This window comes from Hordeum vulgare, chromosome 1H, assembly GCF_904849725.1.
Source record: "Hordeum vulgare subsp. vulgare chromosome 1H, MorexV3_pseudomolecules_assembly, whole genome shotgun sequence".
NCBI classification, from domain to species: Eukaryota; Viridiplantae; Streptophyta; class Magnoliopsida; order Poales; family Poaceae; genus Hordeum; species Hordeum vulgare.
The window spans coordinates 441818251-441840621 of NC_058518.1; the positions used below are offsets into that span (position 1 = coordinate 441818251).

Genomic DNA, 22371 nt, shown 5'->3' on the forward strand with positions numbered 1-22371 from the left:
ATGCCCCGTGAGACCGAATCTTCAAGGGCATAAGCTTCTGCAAACATAGAGGAGTGATATGATTACGTTTTGATCTTATTAAATAAATACATGATTTTTAAACATATGTTCTACTTACCATCCCCTTCTCCGACATCAAATAGGCACGGTGTTCAACATCATAGGCATCATTCAAAAGCCACACCATCCTACATATCACAAAAAATACACTTATGAATCTACTCATCTTCAAAAAAATACTCATATGAATCTACTCATCTACTAATCCACTCATCTACGTATTACTAAAAAATATCATATGAATCTACTCATCTTCAAAAAAATAGTCACTTACTCATTTCCTCATAAAATCCACGCCACCTACTCATAGGAATAGTCATATACCAAAACTACTCATCTAGGATTCATAAAATAGGACTAACTCCTCAACTACATTTCAAATCCAATCAAAACATGGCTCTCAACCTAACTAATACAAATATGAAAAATACGCAATAATTTTTGGATAGAAAGATGGGAAACAGAAGAGATTACCTTGTAGACAAGTTTGGGGGATAAATCCACAGAAAAAATCAACAGATCTGAAGCATTCAGAAGAGGGGATTGAGATGAGGAGAAGAGCCAGCCGCCGCTACTATCGGTTTGAAAACGAATAGGAGGGGGTGGGGTGGGGGCTGGCCCGTGGCTGGATAAGTCACAGTGTGGCGCCGAAGCGCTCGACGCCACACTGTAGAGTGTGCAATGCCTGAGCCTTAGGCGTCGCACTGCCGGGGGATGGGGCCAGTTGTGCCAGCATGGACGGACGTGTGGCGCCGACGACTTAGGCGTCACACAATGTAGTGTGACGCCTAGGTGTCGGACACCACACGAAAAGGTCAGCTCGGTGAATTTTTTCCTCCACGGATTCACTTTGCGAGTTTCTTTCAACCCAGGGGTTAGATTTGTCAATTTTGCCCAGACCCTTGGCAGGTTGAAACCAATGCTGGGCCCAACAGATAAACCAAACCTAGCAGAATATACCATGTCCATATTGTTCTGTAAATCACTAGAAGTTTTCCAACATATCAACAAGGTCTCTTTACCCTTAGGCCCCGCTTGGGATGGATGTAAATTTATACACCTGTATTTATTTTACAAGTGTATATTACCGGTCATATACTGATTTTAGCCTTGAACAAAACCCGATGCGTCGAGACGTGTATCTGAAACCGGACGAATACGAGAAGAAACGCTAAGGGGGTGTTTGGTTGGGCTTCCAGTCAGCTTCCGGCTTCGAAGCCAAAAACTCCTATTTAGGGGCTTCCGGCTGCAGCTGTGGCTTTCGGCTATGGCTGTGACAAGGCCGAAAGCCACAGCTGCAGCCGAAAGCCCCTAAAGCCGGAAGCCCCTAAATAGAAGCTTTTGGCTTAGAAGCCGGTAGACGGAAGCTGGCTGAAAGCCCAACCAAACACCCTCTAAAGAAAGCAGGGCCTTAGCCTGTGATGGGCATGGAGCGTTGTGTGAGTTGGACAAGGAAACACGATTCGATTAATTGGAAGAGAGAGCAATCTCGTCGCTCACTGACTTGGCCATAACTCAGTGTAAGTCGGTGCTTCTTCCTGCCATCATCCGTTAACCACCCATTTGAACGAGAGATGGCCCGGGTTATCTTCTTTGTTGTGTCTATTACTACCACTGTGCTTATATAAATAACATCCCACTCGCCATCACCAAGCTGGAATAGCTCAGTTGGCCAGAGCGTGTGGCTGTTAACCACAAGGTCGGAGGTTCGAGCCCTCCTTCTAGCGAAACTTTTTGTTGACATTCTTTTCCATTTGCATTTTTAGGCACTAGTGATTTCCCTTTCCTTTTTGTGACTATTTTTTCCCTTTTCCATTTTATTGTGGCGAGTGCCGACTAGTGTTCCTCCACTCCATGACATCGTGCTCTGGGACTAGCGTGTAGGCACTTAAAAAGTTAACAAGCATCGAAAACAGCATGACAATGTTTTTTTTTTAAAACATAACTTTTCCCCTATCCTCTTCTGTATTTGACATGAACAAACATGTGGTTCCTATATAGGAGTATAACATTTTTAAAGGGGAAAGCTGTAGCGTTTGTAGCCGTTTTGTTCTAAAATGAATTTTATTTATTTCTTCCCTAATGTGCACATGTGACCTTGACCGAGCAAGCAGACCACGCAGATCGAAGTGGCTCCCTGTCCCGTCGCTTAGAATTGTTCCGTGCCTACACATGACATGATCAGTCTTTTCTTTGGGACAGTGCAGGCAGCAGGGAGTGACCTATAGTATCATGCATACATCATGTGCGCATACGCTCCAAGCATCCGTGACATATATCCCGGGGGCAGCAAGCCCCAGGTGCAAAACACAACCGCTATAAGATGACTGGAGGAACGAGACTGAAAAGTCCCAACACTTTCGAGGTTCGGTTCGTGCTGTATTTATAGGTACACAGACATGTTCAGATTTGCTCGATATAAACTACTCTCTCCGTTTCTAAATATAAGTCTTTTTAGAGGTTCCACTAGCGGAATACATACGGATGTATATGGATATACTTTAAAATGTAGGTTATAGTCAGTCAGATCCACACAACGCTGGCACAGAATGAGGCCTCTACCACGGCTCCCCTGGTTTCAAATCAAACTAGCATGAGTATATATATTTTTACATCATTCATTTACACTGGCTGTACAAAACCACACGGGGAAGCAGCAGTCTCCCCACGAGCGAGTTTATCATGAAATTGGTAATGTAACAGGGTAACTTGCGATCGACCAACAATCAGGTTCGATCATATAACTAGATAACAGAACCATCTCCCAATCTAAAAAAACCCACTATACCTGCACTTTCAAAGGCTCCAGTAAACAAACCGCACGCCACCGCTCGCTTCTAGTAGGCTCTAAACGACACACACATTACAGGATTGTCAAACAACAACCACCAAAAGCAGAACCAAACATGCTAGTACAACCCAGCCGAGTCGTCAAAAGCTCCCAGATAACTCCATCTAGCTATTCACAGCACCGGTGACGCCCAACCTCTCTTTCGGCTCTACATCTCCTCCGCTGCAACCTGCAAAAACAGTCTTGCTCCTCTGGCTTGTACTCCCTCTGTTCCTAAATATAAGTCTTTAAAGAGGTTTCATTAATGGACTACATACGGATGTATGTAGACATACTTTAGAGTGTAGATGCACTCATTTTGCTCCGTATGTAGACTTCTAGTGAAATATCTTAAAAGGCTTATATTTAGGAACGGAGGGAGTAGTAATTCTCAGAGTCTTCCCTTGCTTCTGCAGACCAGCCCAGTATTCCAACCAGTGAGAAACCAGAGTAACAACGCTACTCGGATGATACGGATAAATACCTCTAAAGCATGCATCATTCATGCACTTCCAAATAGCCCTAATCACCGCTGCTACCCCTGCAGCCATGAATCCTCTCGTCTTACCAGGAAATCTCATGATCCACAAAGATATATCTTGTACAGTGTCTACCTCTAAAGCACAACTAACTGCTTCCCGTACATATTTTGCCAAAGCACAGTGAATAAAAAGAGGTGATCCACAGATTCTTTAACCTCGCAAAAACGACACTTCCCATCTCCTACCCAACCTCTTTTTGTCAAATTATCTTTAGTCAATAATATACTATTCTTAAACATCAACCCTAAAAAAGCTTAATCTTAAGAGGTACTTTAATAAACCATAATTTCCTACAAGGACATCTAACTTGCAAAGCTTTGATCATCAGGTACATCGATCAAACGGTAAATTCACCAGATGTAGTTGAAGTCCACACGCACTTATCTCTCTCCTCACTTGGAACCACATCCACACAGAGATCTTGCAACAGCTGCCAAGCATCAGCCAAATCACCTAGCAACCTCCTCCTAAATTTGATATTATCCTAACTACCCCCAATCACCTATGCTACAGTAGTATTATTAAAACAGGAATTAACATTATACTTCCTCCGTTCCTAAATATAAGTCTTTCTAGAGATTTCACTATGGACTACATGCGGATGTATATAGACATACTTTAGAGTATATATTCACTCACTTTGCTCCACATATAGTCCGTAGTGGAATCACTACAAAGACTTATATTTAGGAACGGAGGGAGTACAATCTATGGAACTACACAGTGGAACATTACCTAACCAAGAGTCTTCCCAAAATCTAGTAGTTTTACCATCCCCCACTCGCTTCCCACAAAAATTATAGAACTCTTTTCTAGTCTAAGATGCCACTCATAAAATGAGACTCAGTAGATTTTCTATTAATGCTGACTAGGACTCTTTTCTACAATATTTACTTCTAATCATATCTTGCCACATACCTTCATCATTTTCTATTTTCCATAACCATTTACTCAAAAGACACCTATTCATTACAGCTAGATCAACTACTCCCAGACACCCCACCCCCACACTGGTGAATAGGTTGGCAAACCTTTTCCCACTTCACTAAATTGTACTTGTCAGATTCATCACTATCCTGCCATAGAAGTTTTTTCATAAAATATTCTACTCTATGCAGAGGATCCTTAGGAATAGGAAACATAGACATCATAAAGTAAGGTATGGTACTCAAACAGGATTTCAGCAAAATTAATTTAGGACCATAAGACATCATTCTTCCTTGCCAGGCTCCTGGTTTCCCTTCCATCTTGCCCTCCACTCCTTTTCAATCACTGTTCATAAGCTTAACACTAGCACAGGGATGCCCAAGTAAGCTACCAGCTACACAAGTAAAAAATTCTCTACATATTTCAATGTGATCACTAGCCTCTCCGAAAGAAAAAAGCTCGCTCTTATTAAAATTAATCTTTAGACCAGAAAGATGCTCAAATAAGCATAAAATGTTTCTTTAACACCTTGGCCTCTTCCTTATCAGCTCTTAAAAAAAGTACTGTGTCATCAACATATTGTAACATATTAACGTCTCCCTCTAATTAACCCAGCTCTGTTAGCCCTATGAACTAATTCCTGCAAAACATCTACAGCACTGTTGAACATCATAGGTGAGGGGGATCCCCCTGCACAACAGCTGTTGAGGGGCATCTATCTGCAGGGAAACAAACAATTTCACACCATCCACCAAAAAAATATCTTCATCTGTGTTCTTACCGCTTCCCTTCAAGTAGTGCATTGGATAGTATCTAAAAGAAATTTCTTTACCAAGGGAAGACTGGAGCTTACATCATAGTTAAAATTGGAGGTCATCCTCCTCTCAAGATAGAGTACATTGGTTTTACACTTGAGTACCAGATATCCTGTAGGAAATTTGCATAACGAACAGGAACAATAAAAACTACTCCCTCCGTTCCTAAATACTCCCTCCGTCCCAAATTTTTTGTCTTAGGTTTGTTTAAAAATGGATGTATCTAAATACTAAGATGTGACTAGATACATTCATATATAGATAATTCTAAGACAAGAATTTTGGGACGGAGGGAGTATAAGTCTTTTTAGATGTTTCACTAAAAGACTACATACGTATGTATATAGACATACTTTAGAGTATATATTCATTCATTTTGCTCCGTATATAGTCTTGTAGTGAAATGTCTAAAAAGACTTATATTTAGGAATGGAGGGAGTAATAACTTGCAGAAATGATCCACTAATACGAAAATATAACTAGCATCAGATTTATTTAGAAAACCAACTACTGTCAGCTATATGACTATGGATGAAGGGGCATTATGAGAAGAGAAAATAGTTTATCCTTTTCAGTTTGTAATGTACTGAGACCAGACCTTTTTTTACTGTTGTGATGATGTCAAAAGAGCTTCAAATCCAAGATAACAATCCAAACTGCGATCTGGACTAGGCATCAGTCCCAGGTAACTTCTAACTTCAGTCCAACCTGACGGACAAAAGAGGCAGGACAGGGCACTTTCTTTACCAAAGGATCAACTATTACAGCAGGCAATAGCGTTAATCTGTAAGAGTGATGGCTTCTACCAGTGATGGCCACACAAGAGGTTGTTAGTGTCCTTTATCAAAGTGCTGCCAGAAGGACAGTCACACTTAAGAGCTTTTTTTTTTCCAACAATGCGATATTAACTATTCTCATTTATTTATATAGGCATATAGAAAATTGTATGCAGAGGATAAGCGTGCGCTTGATGTGGAAAGCAGCAAATCTAACCTTAACAGGTTCAAGATGGAAGAGCTTTTTGTGACGAGGCAGAGTCTATTTCAGACAAGCAAATAAAAGGAGAGCCAGGAGACTCAATTTTTCCAAGCGAATCAAAGGCAGAGTCTAAACAATGCGTCATTGAACTGCTCAAGCCTGTAAAAAAGAGAAATTTATGATGAAATCAGAGCACTGACGAGAAATTATGTTCCACCCAGACCTAATTCAAGGATCAATAAAATGTAGATGTGGTTATGATATAACATACATTATTTTGTACCTGCAGACATGACTTGTCACTGTAGTTTAAATCAGGGTTAAGGAAAAGCAACACCACCAGTATCCCACAGGGGATAGAGGATCTCCCGGAAAAAAAAATCTATGATGCACATTCTTCCACATGGTGCCTCTTCGTGGGCTTGTGTCATGTGAACGAAAACATGGCATACTCATACCATCAACCTGCCACAGATCAAAATGAATAGCAACTTTCACACAAAGCATAATGCTCGTCAGAAAAGGAAAAGGTAATTTATAATAAGGAGACAAAGGGAAATATTATATTCATAAAGATTATAATAAGACGACGCTTATGCATTTTACATTTGCGGAAAGCACTAAAAACACTTCCCGAAGACAAAAATATCCCCCAAAAAGGATTCCTTTGGTACAACCCCTTTAGAAAACTACACAAATTTCATGTGGATAAATGGCGGGGATTACAACGAGTCGCTTACTCATGTGGCGGGATACTTTTTTTTACGGAACCTCGTGAGAGGGCAGGGTGCTCCTAGTATTTCATTAAGAAGAGAGTTGGCCCAGTTTATAGGGAAAACTAGGCCAAAAACCACACATGGTTGATTAGGGGAACCAAGCAACAACCCCAACAATGAGTACAAACAGCCCCAACCAAAACTAGGCACCACCACCAAACACAAACCAATTGATCAAGGGCCAAAGAGACCCGAAGTAGGAGTGAAGAAGCTCTTCGGTAACGCCTCCAAGTAAATGGCGAACCCTGTGGGAGGGGATCCAGCCACGCCAATAGCCACCGGAACCTAGTACCGGCCACAATGATCTGGTGTCAGGATGAACTCTTCGGCAACGGCTCCAAGGAGGATAAAGAAGCCTAGGACGTCTTCGCTGCCGGTACCGCCCCCCCCCCGCCGGCCAAAGCTTTCGCCTAGAGCCCCTACCTAACCCCTCCACCTCAACGAGGCATACTGAGCATGGTGCAACCCTCACAGCCCGTCTCCAGGCCCAACCCCATCTCAGCCTGTCCGCATCTCCTTACATCACGCCTGCCCCCCTCCTCTCCCCTGATAGAGGCAGGAGTGAAGGATTTCCTTCGGTCATTGCTAGCGAACGGTCGTGAAGCTTTGTACCCATAGACACCGATCCCAAGGTCGATGACTGTGATTAACATAGTGCCAGATCAAACAAACTAAGAGGAGCAGCAAGGAAGGCATGAAGAGCCATGGGCTAGAGAAGGTTTGTTCGAACATCGCAGAGCAAGCGTGAGCTGCTATTGTTCTGGGCAGCAACGCTTCCCCAATTGAATTGATACACCGGTGCGTAACAGACTAATGTATGAAGTGGAGAAATATTTTTTCCTGATTTGTGCGGAAGGTACAAAAGTACCCTCCATAAGTGATTTAAGTTACGTTAACTGAAAGGGGTGCGCGGAATGAAATCTCCCCGAGAAATCAATGATGTGATGAATGCAGCGACAGGCTACAAACTTCAAATAGAGGAGCTATGTTCCTTGCCATATATAAAAGACAATGTGCGTTCAACTTTACCTTACCCCCTTCGATGTAGCACAAGAATCTTGGTTTCCACGTGTTTGAACCAAAGCTGGCATACCAAATATTGAACTTTTGACAATGCGGATCTCCAAGCATATCATACTCGAAACATCACTCAGAACCAGAGGAAGTGCATGGCTGTTCATTTCCCAACAGGGAAAAGAAGAAAGAGAAATTATTCAAGGGCCCCATCATCGGGTTAATATTTCCTATTGATCGTCCCAGCTATACAGTAAGCCTCCATGCATCAAGATGCATAAATGGTAAATCAAATGTGAGACTATTGGCACAAGATAATTAAAATGCACAGTATAAATATAGTTGAGCTGTATAACTCTGTATGTTCTTTTGCAAGAGTTAAGAGTTTAAAAGTTGATCGGCACCTCAGAATAAGTATACACATGAAGCATTGATCACAACAACAACAACAAAAGGTTCATCCAATATGGACTGGCTGTGGATAATATGGAAATAGGATATCAACTGAGCTGTGTAATACAGTCCACATCACTCGTGAACATGCATTCATCTATGGAATTGGCCTACATTATGGTGCTTCGTTATAACCCTGGAACAAAAAAGTAATCTTCCATTAAGAATGTGGTTTGAAAGCTGCAACTGTGGACATGACATGTTGGTGGAAAGTAAGAGAAGATGGTGTCAAGTTTCCCAGCAAACGGATATGGAACAGAGCGATCCACATCTCATACATAAGAGCACAATTCATTAGTCGGAGGTCAGACCAAGCAGGCCCCAACTCAAGTCCCCAAGAAGAAGAAAATAGAAAAGAGAAAATTCACCTCGATATATGAGGGCGTACTCCTCAAAGATACGTTCTCCGGAAGCTTACTGCTCAAAACAGGCCAGTATGTCTTTAATTCATCGCGTACCTGGTCAGTGTGAGGGGAATGAGAACTTAATTACAGATACGCATAGCGAGACCAAAATTAGACAGAAATAGTACATTGCAGACCATTACCATTTGTATGACTCTCCATGTAGATTCGAATGGTTGCATCTCTGGAGAGTTAAGTGCGAATTTATCTCCCAACAATACTTTTGCGCAAGCACAAACTGAGTTTGCTATGGACTCAGGATTATAACCACCTTCAAGGGCCATCACAATCCTTCCTTTTGCAAAACCTAACAGCTGCAGGTAAAATGTAGACAGGCATGAGCATAAGCATCGATCAGCTGAGTAGAAAGTCCAAGAATTTTATAGGAGATACTAATAAATTGATGGGATTAAATGCAAATTTGCTAACAGGTAACACCAAAGCATGACAACAAAAAGAAATGACCATGGCAAAAACATAAATGTTACTCTATCACATCCAAACTCCAAGGTCAAGAATGAAAAATGCTTTTAAGACCAGGAGAGTACATTGTTCAGTGAGTTTAATAAAAGGTCATTTTGCTGCAAACCTGCAAATGCATACCTTTGTTAGTAGCAGTGCATATCCATTTGGAGTGATGCAGCAATCACCCATACAATCACCCAGTGCTGGCAAAAAAGAAATAGGAAAAATATTCAAAACCAGTGAGTAACAAGAACATGCATGATCATATGAGACACATAAGTTCTGATTCCATTGGCATGTAATAGCAATATAATACAACAAAGCCACATTGGTTGTCAAAATATCTTCAGTGAAGATCTCATTTGCCATGCAACAAGGAAAACAGGTATATGAGGTGTAGTACTCAAACCAGTGTACATCTAGCCCATAGAATAAAGTACAATGCCAGTATATGGCTGTTAGGAAAGCAGCTTATCTTTATTGAAGGCCCAAGGAACATATATATATTACACATGACTTGAGGTGCAAGGAAAGTAAACATAGACTAATAAGGACTCCTAGACTAATACTAATACTCCCCCCCCCCCCCTCAAATGCAAAGCGTATGCAATAGCATTGCATTTGAAGAAGTGTAATACTAAAAAAAATGATAATCCAAATCCGCGTCTTGAGAGTGTCGTCGTAGCATGAAGAGTCTTCAAAACTTGTTGAGTCGCCGAAGGAGATAACGAAGAGATGGCACATCAGAGGAAGACACCGCATCACTTGAAGATACAACATAAGTATCAAGAGAAGATGGGTTGTCAAAAGAAGATGGCACATCAAGAGAATAAAGCATTGTGTAGAAAATCCTAGTCCACGACAACCGATGGCGAAAGAAGCTCGGCGGTTAAGGCACGATGAACATAGATTGACAATGCTAAAGAAGTCCAGAAAATCCTATAGAAAACAACAAGGGCAAATAGGCCACAAAAGTTGCATAGAAAGGATCAGGACCAAAGAAAGGCTGACGGACTAAGGTATGGTGGACTCGCATGGCATGAGAAAACACAAAATATCAACGGATTTGGTGGACGCAGCGGGAAAAAAAACTGAAAAGCATATACGAAACTAGATGCGATAGCAAGCATCAGCATGTGAGCAGCGGTAGTAGCTTATAGAAAAGCGCCAGCAAGCATGTAGGCAAGCAACACAGGATAGCAGGAGGAAAGCTGCACATGGGACAACACGCAGCCATGCAAGCAATGCTTAACAAACCCATGTAGAGCTGTATCAACACAGCAGCAGGCACGCGGACCACCAAAAGCTACCAAGCAAGTAGCTTGCATGGGCGGCGGCTGGATCCCACGAGCGGACTTACAGGCAGCGGCGGCCTGAGGTGAGATTCGATGTGGCAAGATGTCCGTGCAGACCGATCTGAGAGGCTGCGGTTGCTGGACAAGCTGTCGTGGCTCGATCTCGAGGCTGACAGCAGGGACTGGTTTGCAGGAGACTTGGCTGACGGGTGAACGCAGCAGGCCGACGGGCAGATCGGGCGGGCACAGCCATGGACAACGAATCCTGGAGATTTGGAGAGGGAGGTGACGGGGCGCCAGCATCCAATAGCAGAGCATGAGATCGATCCGCAGACGGGATCGAGATCTGATCTGGCGGCGGCTGGAGACGCGGTGGCAGGGGCCGCCTGCGGGAGATCTGGAGGGAGACGGCGTCACGGAAGGCCGGCTTCAGCGGCCGCGTCAGGTCGCTCCATACGCCGCACGCGAACGCCACGTTCGGCCCGCCGCTGTCAGGATTCGAGGATCCGTCAAGGAGACCTGCCACAGAGTCCTGTAGCTCGAGGCTGGACCGCACGCCTAGGATGCGAAGGATCTCTTCCAGGGTCTTCCCACCGGCGCCAGCGGCCAGGAGCGCCAGGACGGCGTGGATGGAGATCGGAGAGGTTCACGGCAGCGAGTCGCTTGATGAGGCGCAATAGAGAAAGCGGCGCAATCGAAGATTGGATCGGGGAGGGCGAGTTGCGGCGCCCAAAAAAATAACCTAAGCTCTGATACCATTAGGAAAGCAACTTATCTTTATTGAAGGCCCAAGGGGCATATATATATATTACACATGACTTGAGGTGCAAGGAAAGTAAACATAGACTAATAAGGACTCCTAGACTAATACTAATACTTCCTAACAATAGCAACAGTCAGGCTTCATTTGAAGTGCCTAGATTAGTTAGATGTTTAAATTTTAGGGACGAGATGGTTTCTAAGAATTTTCCAGCTGTCTACCTGCGTCAAACCCAGCAGACAGTAATATTATATCCGGATCAAATGCTTCTGCAACAGGAAGGAGTACATGGTCCCATGCAGCAACATAATCTGCATCACCGCATTTCGCATGATCCCAGGGCACATTAATGTTGTACCCTCGACCAGTTTCATCCCCAATGAAACAGTGTGATGCATCCACTTCATAAGGGTAGAAGCTTCCAAAATCATATCTACAGAGCAAACATTGGAATAATAGTTTACACATTACTGAAGGATCAACAGAATACCATATGACACAACCATAAAAGTTTGGCTTCTATAAGCATGCAATGGAACAACTGCGAAAGTTTGAGATTTCAATAAGAATTGGTCGGGTAGTTCTAGGAGAGGCCTTTACCAAACATGGCAAGTTATACAATCTGTGGATTCAGCAGCTAAGGTAACGTGTATGTAAACTTAAATGATAAGCAGTTAGAACAGCAGCTTTCCTCAGGTACATACCTACTATATTATTAGAACAATGTTAGAAGAACTTTAGGTGTTGGATCTGGGAGGCTAGGACTTTTCACATAATCGGAGAAAAAAACAATAAATATCAACATCATGTATTTTGGATGCTCCAGACTATAACAGTGCAGATAAATCAAACATATTAGAGCAAGAGTTGTATAACAAGTACAACTCAGTTTTCAAACATAAGCACTGAAGTTGCATTACAAACACCTCTTTCTAATATAAACATGAATTGCAGTATCTAGCCCTGCAGATGCATGGGAAACTAAACTTAGATAGCAATAGTAAGTAAACACAATGAATTGATTGATATACTATAAGCAAAATCAAGGGTGGGCAGGTGACAATTCAAATGACAAATAAAGTAACCATAATATGTTGATTAGAAGTTTAGAACAGATAATTCAGGCTGATTTAATTCTAGTAGTGTCGACACAGGAAGTAAAATGGTAAAACCATGATGAAACAGAAAAAGGAATAAGCCTACAGTATAAAGTATCTGTTTTATAGATTCGTCCATTGACAACGGATTAATAGTTAATAGGTTCCATGCCACATTGATCACAAACTGGGCTCAAGCATTTAGATCGTGCTATACAGCCCATCTGAATCAACAAAACTGAGGAGACTTAATCCCGATCATTACAGGTACAATATCCAAGAGCACTATAGTAAGCTCGGCCCACTAATATCAAAAATGATTTTGTTAATGCCATGTAAATAAGAAAAGGAGTTTCTAAGTTTCTATGAACTGCAGAGATCCACTGTAAGAAAACATTCTCAGCATACTACATTCATTCAAAAAGCAGCAAGCCTTAAAAATGTAGGCAACAAAATTATCACGGCTTCACGGATATCATATAATGAAGGTTATGAAGCTAGTCTAAAGTCTAAACTAAGACTTCTTCTTTATTATATCTAATGCGTATACATACAGTTGTTTGCATGTTTGCGGAAACAAAGTCTGAAGTCTAAACAAAACTAGCAAAGGATCGCCAAGTTGTTGTGTCATACCTGTGCACTGAAAAGAACAATACACGAGGGTCACTATAAAACATGTCCTGCGTGCCATTTCCATGATGAACATCCCAATCGACGATTAATATCTTGTTGATACCTAGGTCAGGCTGCAACAGAAAAAGGGAAGTCAGAAAATGACTCCATGTTCTCAGTAGGTCACATCATAGCAAATTGATATGATTGTTCCTACAGAGGAAATGATAAACAAAAGTAGCATGTGTTGATCTTAACAGAACATTCAACAGGGAAGTTTCAAATACGCACCCTTTCATTTAAGAGGTAGTTAGCTGCAATTGCCACATTGTTGAAGAGGCAAAATCCCATGGGCTTGTCATATTCGGCATGGTGGCCTGGAGGTCTGACTAGAGCGATAGCAGAACTCAGCTCACCAGCCGCAACCTTCTCAGCAACCTACTTGCCAAACGAGTCATTTTGTCAGCACTCAGGATCAGCTGAACCAGAATTGCTGTATAAGGCTAGTGAATGTACATGTGCAATGTAGGAGAAGTAAACGGAAATGACCTCGATAACAGAACCGGCCGCAAGGAAAGCAGACTCTGATGAGCCTTTGTTGAAGTAAATGGAATCGAATTTCCTAGCAGCCTTTTCTTGTTTGTAACTATCCTTCGAGCTGATATTCCTTATAAGATTTATGTACTTGGGGACATGGACGGAGACTATATATTTTTCCTTGGCTTCCTTCGCCCTCATGCCCACACACCTGGAAGAAACTTATGTTACACTACAGCCACAGAACGTCGCAAAGCCATACAATTATTAATCTAATCAATCAAAGTAATGCAAGCAATGGACAGCACAAAAGCTATAATGCCGATGTTCAAACTTCACTCTAGTGGCGTCCAAATTACTTTTTTTTTTAGGGAAACAGCAGGACTCTGCTGCGTATTTTTATTGATTTTCAAATAAATGTTACAAAACAAAGTTCAGAAATGAAACAAAAGAGCTATACAGGCCTAGTGAAAACAAACAAGGAACAGAAAACAGAAAAGGTACAATGAAGACAGAACTAAGTTCATCTGAAAGCTTTGACCCAATCAATCAGGCCACTATACTCCTTCCTTTTGGCCCTGTGGGTGAGCCACTTCAGATCCTCTTTAAATTAACGCCTGCAGGCATCCAAGTTACCATACACAAAGGAAGGGCTGGAGTGCCCAAAATTACAGAAATACCAGAAGGTCTCTGTTCCTTTCAGCGCTACAGTGCATACATGTTTGGACCTATTGTATGAAGAATCTGTATACTCTCCCCCCCCCCCTTCTCAGGCCCTTTACCATTTGGGGCACTTCGGATAATCAAAACAGATATTTATCATACAGTTATTTATAATCATGGTTAGTAACTTTTTTCACGGGAAATGGCTACAGATATAAGTCGTAACAGGAACAGATCAAGCACAGCGGGAGCGCACGAGGACCTCCCATCTTCGTCGATTCGACGAAACTGTATGCAAACAAAAAAGGGGGGGCATGAGGTGACGCTGTTCTCACTTAAGAAAGTCGTTGGTGGCGTGTAGCATCACGACATACTACCTCCGTCTCAAAATGTAAGACGTTTTTGCAGACTAAACTAGCCTACAAAAACATATTATATTTTGGGACGGAGCTAGTACATTTTTGTTGTGAATGATGCATCTGAAGAAAATTGTGGCGTTATTATTTCAGCCAAGAATAGATGAAAAGCATGTGAAGCGGTTGCATTTAAATATTCATCATTCAACTGTTCCTTGATCCGGAAAAATTCAAAAGCAAGACCACAATTGTTCAGGAGCTTCGGTCAGTCCAAACCTGCTTAGTTTTTAGAATTTCGTTACTGAATTGTTCTTTTGATTTGAGAATTTTTCCTGTGTTCATTCAAGTAGGGCCAGGACTGCCGTTTCTTCTGTGGAAAGATCCGCCAACCTCTGAAATTTTGAAGCAACTGATGGGCGATTGGCGTGATTTGGTGTTTCGGCTGAAAGAGGAGAGAGAACATGAAAGAGCTGATGTTCCAGAATTTTAAGTGCCCCAATTGTTCAGAAGATATAACGCCGATGTTCAAACTTCACTCTAGTGGCATCCAAGTTACTGTACACAAGGAAGAAGGGTTGGAGTGCCCAAGATTGCAGAAATACCAGAAGGACTCTATTCCTTTCAGCGCCACAGTGCATACATGTCTGAACCTATTGTATGAAGAATATCTATACTCTCTCCCCCTTTCTCAGGCCCTTTACCATTTGGGGCACTTCAGATAATCAAAACATAATCATACAGTTATTTAGAATCATGGATGGTAACTTTTTCCATGGGGCATGGCTACAGAAATACAGTCGTAACAGGAACCGATCAAGCACAGCGGGAGCGCACGAGGGCCTACCATCTCCGTCGATTCGACGAAACCGTATGCAGGAAAAAAAAAGGGGGGGGGGGGGGGGGGCACGAGGTGACGCTGTTCTCCCTTAAGAGAGTCGCTGGTGGCGCGTACCTGGACGCGACGCCCTCGGCGGCGAGCTTGCGCCAGATGGCGCGTAGCCGCTCGGGGGTCTCCGGCTGATTCGTCCCGGTGGTAGGCGCGTGCGCGCACATCCTCTCGTCGTACAGAAGCCCCACCCTGGGCGCCGCGCCCGCCTTCCTCGCTGTGCCCGCGGCCGCCGCCATCTTGCGCCGGCGGAGATGAGACCGGAGGCGGAAAGGGTAAAATTCGGGGTGGAAACGGAAACCCGGGCGAGACGACTGAGGCCGAGGCCAACACCGTTGGTCCTGTCCCTTTGTCGCCGCTCTCGGCAGCCCAGTCGATCTTTCGCACAGGCTTCAAAAGACAACGATGCCATATGGGCCGGTCCATTAGCGGGTTGCAGTAATTTCGGTTCTGGGAACCTTCTAACATGTATATCTCCGTCCTAAAAATAAATGTCTCGACTTTATACTATCTCTAATACAAAGTTGTACTAAGTTTAAAACATTCATTTTAAGACAGAGGAAGTATTTGTTTCACAAAGTGATAATGAAAATGGTAAGGGAATTAAATCACGGTGGAATTACGGATGTAACACACAATTCTATGTCTTGCTTGGTTCACGCCGGTAAAGGAATCTGGTGTCGTCTTTGCATTGGCCACCGGTGGCAGAAAATGAAAGAGAGAAAAGACAGCACACAGGGAAGATGATCGTTGCTTCTCCTTCGTCGGCGTCATCGACAGTCGACGGGCACACCCACCCGACATACAACAAGTCCAGCTTCATCCACCTAATCACAAAGCTGAGACCGCAAGGCACCTCCGGTCACTCCGTCATCAGCGACTAGCTCGCCGACCGCTGCAAGGCACCTTCGGCCACTCCGCCATCAGCGACTGGCTTGCCGGCCGCTGCAAGGCACCTCCGGCCATTCCACCGTCAGCGACTAACTCCGTCATCGTCGACTAATTCGTCGACCGCTGCACTCCACCTCGCATGCTCCTCCCCACCCACGTGCGCTGCCTCGTATGTCTTCTCCGCCCCCCATCAAGTTAGGACCAGAAACGGGTGTGCCCCCCACAGTTGCCGCTATACAGGAAAGATCCATGGACGGAGGGTTCGAGGCATAGTTGTTCTGGTAATGAGACCTATTCACGGCTCGGGTTGGGTGTAATCAGAGTTAGACTCGGTTGTAAACTGTTACGGTGGTATTTGTTACCGACCCCAAGTAACCAAACACAATTAACGAAATCAGATAACGTCATAATCAGATAACGATAAAAATTGAGCAAAACAAACACCTCCCTACAGTTCCCAACCGTTTTTTCAGTTTTGGAAACTTCTAAAAGGTTCCTTGAACCTTGTTTTTTGTTTTTTGTTTCCTTTTACTTTTTTGTTTCTTTATTTCTGTTTCAAAAATAATCGGTATTTTAAAAAATGTTTGTGATTTCAAAAATTGTTCTTCAAATTCCAAAACTGTTTTTGCTTTTCTAAAAAATGTTCTGTATTTACAAAAAAATGTACTGGATTTCCAAAATTTGTTTGGGATTTCCAAAAATTGTTCTTCAAATTTGAAAAATATTTTTGGCTTCTAAAAAAATGTTCTGTATTTTCAAAAAAGGATCTGGAAATTCAAAATTTGTTCTTCAAATTGGAGAAATGTTTATTGCCTCTAAAACAATTATACTAAATTTCAAATAGTTGTCGTTTTTGAAAACATTCATAACTTAGAAAAATCTTTGGGAGTCTCGAAAAATATTCTGTATTTCAAAAAATTGTTTGATATTTTCAGGAAATGTTCAGTATTTTCAAAAAATGTTCAGAATATCAAAATTTTCTTCAACTTTTAAACTAAGTACGTGTTCGTTATTTCTTCGTAATTTTCAAAACATGTTCTGAATTTTAAAAAATGGTCTATGTTGTTTATCAAACTATGTTCATAAATTCAAAAAACTTTCTGGAATTTCAAAAATTGTTCTTCAAATTTGAAAAATGTTTTCCTTTTTTGTTTCTGTATCAAAAAATGTTCTGGATTCTCAAAATTTATTTTGGATTTTCAAAATTGTTTGGGATTTTAACGAATTGTTTTTCAAAATTGTATTTTCAAAGATTTTCAAACAATGCTCTTCAAATTAGAATATATTTTTTGCTTTAGAAAATGTTTCGGATTTTCAAAAAACGATCGAATTCTGAAAAAACGTTATTCAGATCCCAAAATTGTATTTGCATTTTAGAAAAAAATTCTGGATTTTCATAAAATGTTCTAGATTTTCAAAAAATGTTCGCGTTTTTTTAAAAATGTACTGGATTTTCAGAAACTTGTTCTTCAAATTCAACAAATGTTTTTTATTTTTAAAAATATATTCAAAGTTTCAAATAGTTGCCATTTTTCAAAAATATTAATATCTTTTAAAAATGTTCGGGAGTTAAAAAAATGTTCAGTATTACAAAAAAATCTTCATATTTCGAAAAAATGTTCAGAATGGCAAAAATATATTCAATTTTTAAACAAAGTTCCTGTTTGAGAATTGTTCTTAATTTGAAAAAATGTTCCATTTTTTGTTTTCAAAATTTGTTCATAAACTAAGAAAATGTTCAGGAATTTCTAAAAAAATTCTTTGATTTTGAAAAATGTTTTTACTTGAAATTCGAAAATAAGAGCAAAAGGAAAGAAAAAACGAGCCCAAAAAGAAAAAAAGTGAGGAAAAACAAGAAAAGGAAAAAAAAGGAAGTAGAAAAAAAAGAAAAAAAGTTAGTTATAAGATTTTTATGAGACAAAATGAATACTGGGCCGACCTAGTCGGTGCGACCCCCGTGTGCGTGCGAGGAACTTCCTACGCCCATTCCTATTTGGCGTCCGTTTTTTTGATCTTCTCTTATTTCCTTCTCTGGTTTTTCGTTTTTTTCTTCTGTTTTTCTTTTTTTCTTCTTTTTTTGTTTTTTGCTTCTCTTTTTTCGTTTCTGTTTTTTCTTTATTTTCATGGCTCGATGATTTTTTTTATAGTTCATGAACTTTTTCTTGAAATCGATGATTTTTTTTTCAAATTCACCAAACTTTTTGTCAAAATTGATGAACTTTTTTCAATGAATGAACGTTTTTTAATAATTTGATGTCCTTCTTTCTCAAATTCAATAATTTTTATTAATTCGATGAACTTTTCTAAAATTTGATGAACTTTTTTTACATTTGATGAATTTTTTAAAATTTGATGAACTTTTTTAAAATTGGATAAAAAAAATCCAAAATTAATGAAATCTTTTTTTAGGTCGGTGAACTTTTTTAAAATTTTAAGAACTTTTTTCAAATTTGAAGGACTTTTTTTCAAAATTAATGAACTCTTTTTAATTCAATGAACTTTTTTTATATTTTGGTGAACTTTTTTCAAATTCGTTGAATTTTTTTTGAACATCGATTAACTATTTTTCAAATTTGATGAACGATTTTCAAAAATATTGAACATTCTATAAAAATTAATGAACCTTTTTTCAAACTTGATATTTTTTTCCAAATTTGATTATTATTATATTTATAATCTATGAATATTTTTCTAATTTGAATAACTTTTTTGCAAAATCGATTTACCTTATTTTCCAAAAATCAATGAACTTTTCCTGTGCCTCAAGAGGTGTCGAACTCTGTGAAGGGCCGGCCCAAGGCGGGGTACTGCAAACGCTAGTAGGGCAAACGGGCGCGTGCAGCACCGTATAGGAGGTCCCACTTCCTATCGCAACGAGCGATAGGTAGGAGCTCCGCAAACAAATGCCTCAGCCCAACCCGGGAGCAAAATTTGTATGGGCCCCACTCGACCTAATTTTGATTTAAATTTGAACCATATTTGTCTCCACATGGACGCACAAGGTCCTCTCGTCGTTTGTCCTTAGACCCGCATTCGGCCATGTAACTACTTCCGGTCGGCCCCATTTAATCCGTTTGTGTTGATGGGCCCGTATGTCAGCCTCCGAGACACATGACACATCATTTTTAATGGTGATTCCAAGGACCGGCTAGTCCATTTTCAAACTCGCCCACACTCTTCTACGACCTCCTCCTGCCCCGACAACCTCAAGACTAGCATCGCCCTCACTCACGCGGGCCCTCGGTCAACCATGGAATGTGAAGTAGATCCCGACAAGAAGGGGAAACACGACCACGAAGCGGGACCATCCTTTATGTCATCGGGGAGCGTCGTCGCTTACTCCATCTTGTCGTCCGACGTCTTCACTATTTTGCCACCTGATGCCATGCCGTAGATGTGGGACTACGTCAAGGTGGAGGTATGCGAGCGCTATTGGGACACGACCATCGTGGTCTGACGGGCATCTCCTGAACGGTTGGCATCTTAGCCTAGATCGAGTGCGCGTGCCATTAATCCCTTCACTTTTTTTAGATTTAAGAAATACTGACAGTATTTTTCATGGGTTATAAGACTAGTTCAAAAATAATATGTATTCAAAGAGTGCATAATCAAAATCACATGTAGCAAATGATGACGAGTAGATGGATATACTTCTCGCCCCTCATTGGTTACCCAAGTGGAAGGTGGAGATGTAGTCAGCAGCAGATTTCCCTTACACGGGGACTCTAAGGTTTATTGAACCAAGAGGACTCCGAGGAACAACAAGTAGGTGTCTGCTGCTCTGGCGCTAGCAGAAGACATGGACCTGCACACACAACAAATAACTTTGCTCCCAACGAGTACAAAGAGGTTGTCAATCTCTCGGGTCTTGTAGTTTGCAAAGGATCAAAACACAAGCGGGAATAGTGATAGTGATTGCAACGGAAAGGTAAATGAAAGCAGTAAATGATGAAGGTGTAAGCAATGGTGGTAATATGGACCTGAGTCACATGATGTTCACTAGTGACGTCTCTCTCTCAAAAGACGATAAACAACTATGCTTGGGTAAACAAATTACAGCTGGGCAATTGACAGAATTATAAACGCATCACAATGCTAATCATGCTACAAGAAAGTTAGAAGATCAAAAGTAAGGGCAGTACGCCAAGACAAGTGGACCGTTTATTCATCAACATCTACTTACTAATCATCCACCTTGAGATATCTATCCAGAACATCTCTCTGGTCTTAAGTTGCGAGCCCCACCCAAAGTGTAAACTCAAAGCAAGGTACAACTGCATTAACGAACTTTGCGTAAGGTAAACAATCCTTGCAACCGTGGTCACAAGCACCGTTGTTTTCTCCCTGGTGGCAACATCACATCCCCTAGTCTCATGTTTCTGTCACTCAAGCTAGACATCAGGGGGCATGAACCCAGAATCATGCATAACGCTCCCTCTTGGAGTTACAATCTACTACTCGGCCAAAACAATAAAAGGCAACGGAGAACATCCATGAATCACTAAAGAACATAATATAAAAGGATAATCAAATATATAACTCATCATAATCTGAACATAATCTCATAATCCATCGGATCCGAGCAAACCGAGCATAGCAATAGCAGGATAATTACATAGATGCCTTCATCATGTAGGGCAGCTCACAAGGGCTAATCATGGAAGCACAAGATTGGAGAGAAGATATCACATAGCTACTGGTCATTGACTCATGGTCCAAGGAGGATGCTACGGCAACAGACAACAGCGCCAGAAATTGACACGTTGACGGAGACTGGGCTTGCGTTTATTTTTCCCTTGAAGAGGAAAGGGTGATGCAGCACAGGAGCACTAAGTATTTCCCTCAGTTTGAGAACCAAGGTATCAATCGAGTAGGAGAATCTCGTCAAGTCCAGAGTACCTGCGCAAACACAAAAGAGCTTGCACCCAACGTTTTAAAGGGGTTGTCAATCCCTTCGAGATTGTTTGCAAAGTGAGATCCGAATGCGGAAAGTGCAACAAAGAAAAAGAGTAAGGCTGAAAATATGGTGTGGAGTAGACCCGGGGGCCATAGTGTTCATTAGAGGCTTCTCCCAAAATAGAAAATATCACGGTGGGTGAACAAATTATTGTCGAGCAATTGATAGAACCGTGCAAAGTCATGACGATATCTAAGGCAATGATCATACATATAGGCATCATGTCCGAGACAAGTAGACCGATACTTTCTGCATCTACTACTATTACTCCACACATCGACCGCTATCCAGCATGCATCTAGTGTATTGAGTTCATGACGAACAGAGTAACGCCGTAAGCAAGATGACATGATGTAGAGCGATAAACTCAAACCAATGATGAAAACCCCATCTTTTTATCCTTGATGGCAACAACACGATGCATGCCTCGCTACCCCTTCTATCACTGGGTGAGGTCATCACACGGTATGAACCCAAAACCAAGCACTTCTCCCATTGCAAGAATCATAGATCTAGTTGGCCAAACAAAACCCACAACTCGAAGAGAATTACAAGGATATGAAATCATGCATAAGAGAAATCAGAAGAAACTCAAATAAGATTCATAGATAATCTGATCATAAATCCACAATTCATCGAATCTAGACAAATACACCGCAAAAGAATATTACATCGGATAGATCTCCATGAAGATCATGGAGAACTTTGTATTAAAGATCCAAGAGAGAGAACAAGCCATCTAGCTACTAGCTATGGACCCGTAGGTCTATGGTGAACTACTCACGCATCATCGGAGAGGTCATGGTGTAGATGAATAAGCCCTCCGTGTCCGAATCCCCCCTCCGGCAGGGCACCAGAACGTGCCCCAGATGGGATCTTGCGGAGATAGAAGCTTGCGGCGGCGGAAAACTACTTTCGATGATTGCTGCTGGCTACGCCTATAGGGATTTCCTTGGCAAGTATGCAAAGGATTCCCCCGCGGCCTTGGAGCCTTGCGTTGGTGTTCCCTTGAAGAGGAAAGGGTGATGTAGCACAGCGGCGGTAAGTATTTCC

At 41.6% G+C, this 22371-nt stretch overlaps 1 protein-coding gene and 1 non-coding gene across 10 annotated transcripts; one reads left to right on the plus strand and one right to left on the minus strand.

Annotated features, from left to right (window-relative positions):
* Positions 1-1713: 1713 nt before the first annotated feature.
* On the plus strand, positions 1714-1787 carry TRNAN-GUU. Its single transcript has one exon. It is a non-coding gene; the product is annotated as a tRNA-Asn (tRNA).
* A 3829-nt stretch (positions 1788-5616) lies between these two features.
* LOC123443565 (histone deacetylase 5-like) lies at positions 5617-15800 on the minus strand. 9 transcript variants are annotated; one of them, XR_006630737.1, is made up of 13 exons: positions 15537-15800; positions 13578-13776; positions 13320-13466; positions 13050-13162; positions 11541-11752; positions 9403-9467; positions 8943-9113; positions 8764-8853; positions 7958-8101; positions 6424-6617; positions 6168-6311; positions 5981-6025; positions 5617-5882 (listed from the first exon to the last, which is right to left on the minus strand). XR_006630737.1 is itself a non-coding variant. In XM_045120018.1 (9 exons), the coding sequence occupies exons 1-9, from the start codon at positions 15707-15709 to the stop codon at positions 8511-8513; spliced, it is 1191 nt and encodes a 396-aa protein (XP_044975953.1). In that variant the 5' UTR covers positions 15710-15799; the 3' UTR covers positions 8258-8510. The 9 variants fall into 9 exon arrangements, 1 of the variants encoding a protein (XP_044975953.1); XR_006630724.1 differs by lacking the exon at positions 5981-6025; XR_006630728.1 differs by having other exon boundaries at positions 5617-6025.
* Positions 15801-22371: the final 6571 nt, after the last annotated feature.

Excerpts from the sequence above, each read along its gene's own strand:
- LOC123443565 (XM_045120018.1), bottom strand. The coding sequence starts at position 15,709 with ATGGCGGCGGCCGCGGGCACAGCGAGGAAGGCGGGCGCGGCGCCCAGG. Across the intron at positions 13,467-13,577 it reads CGGCCGGTTCTGTTATCGAG|GTTGCTGAGAAGGTTGCGGC; the intron begins GTCATTTCCGTT and ends TTTGGCAAGTAG. Across the intron at positions 8,532-8,763 it reads GTACGCCCTCATATATCGAG|GGTTATAACGAAGCACCATA; the intron begins GTGAATTTTCTC and ends TTTTTGTTCCAG.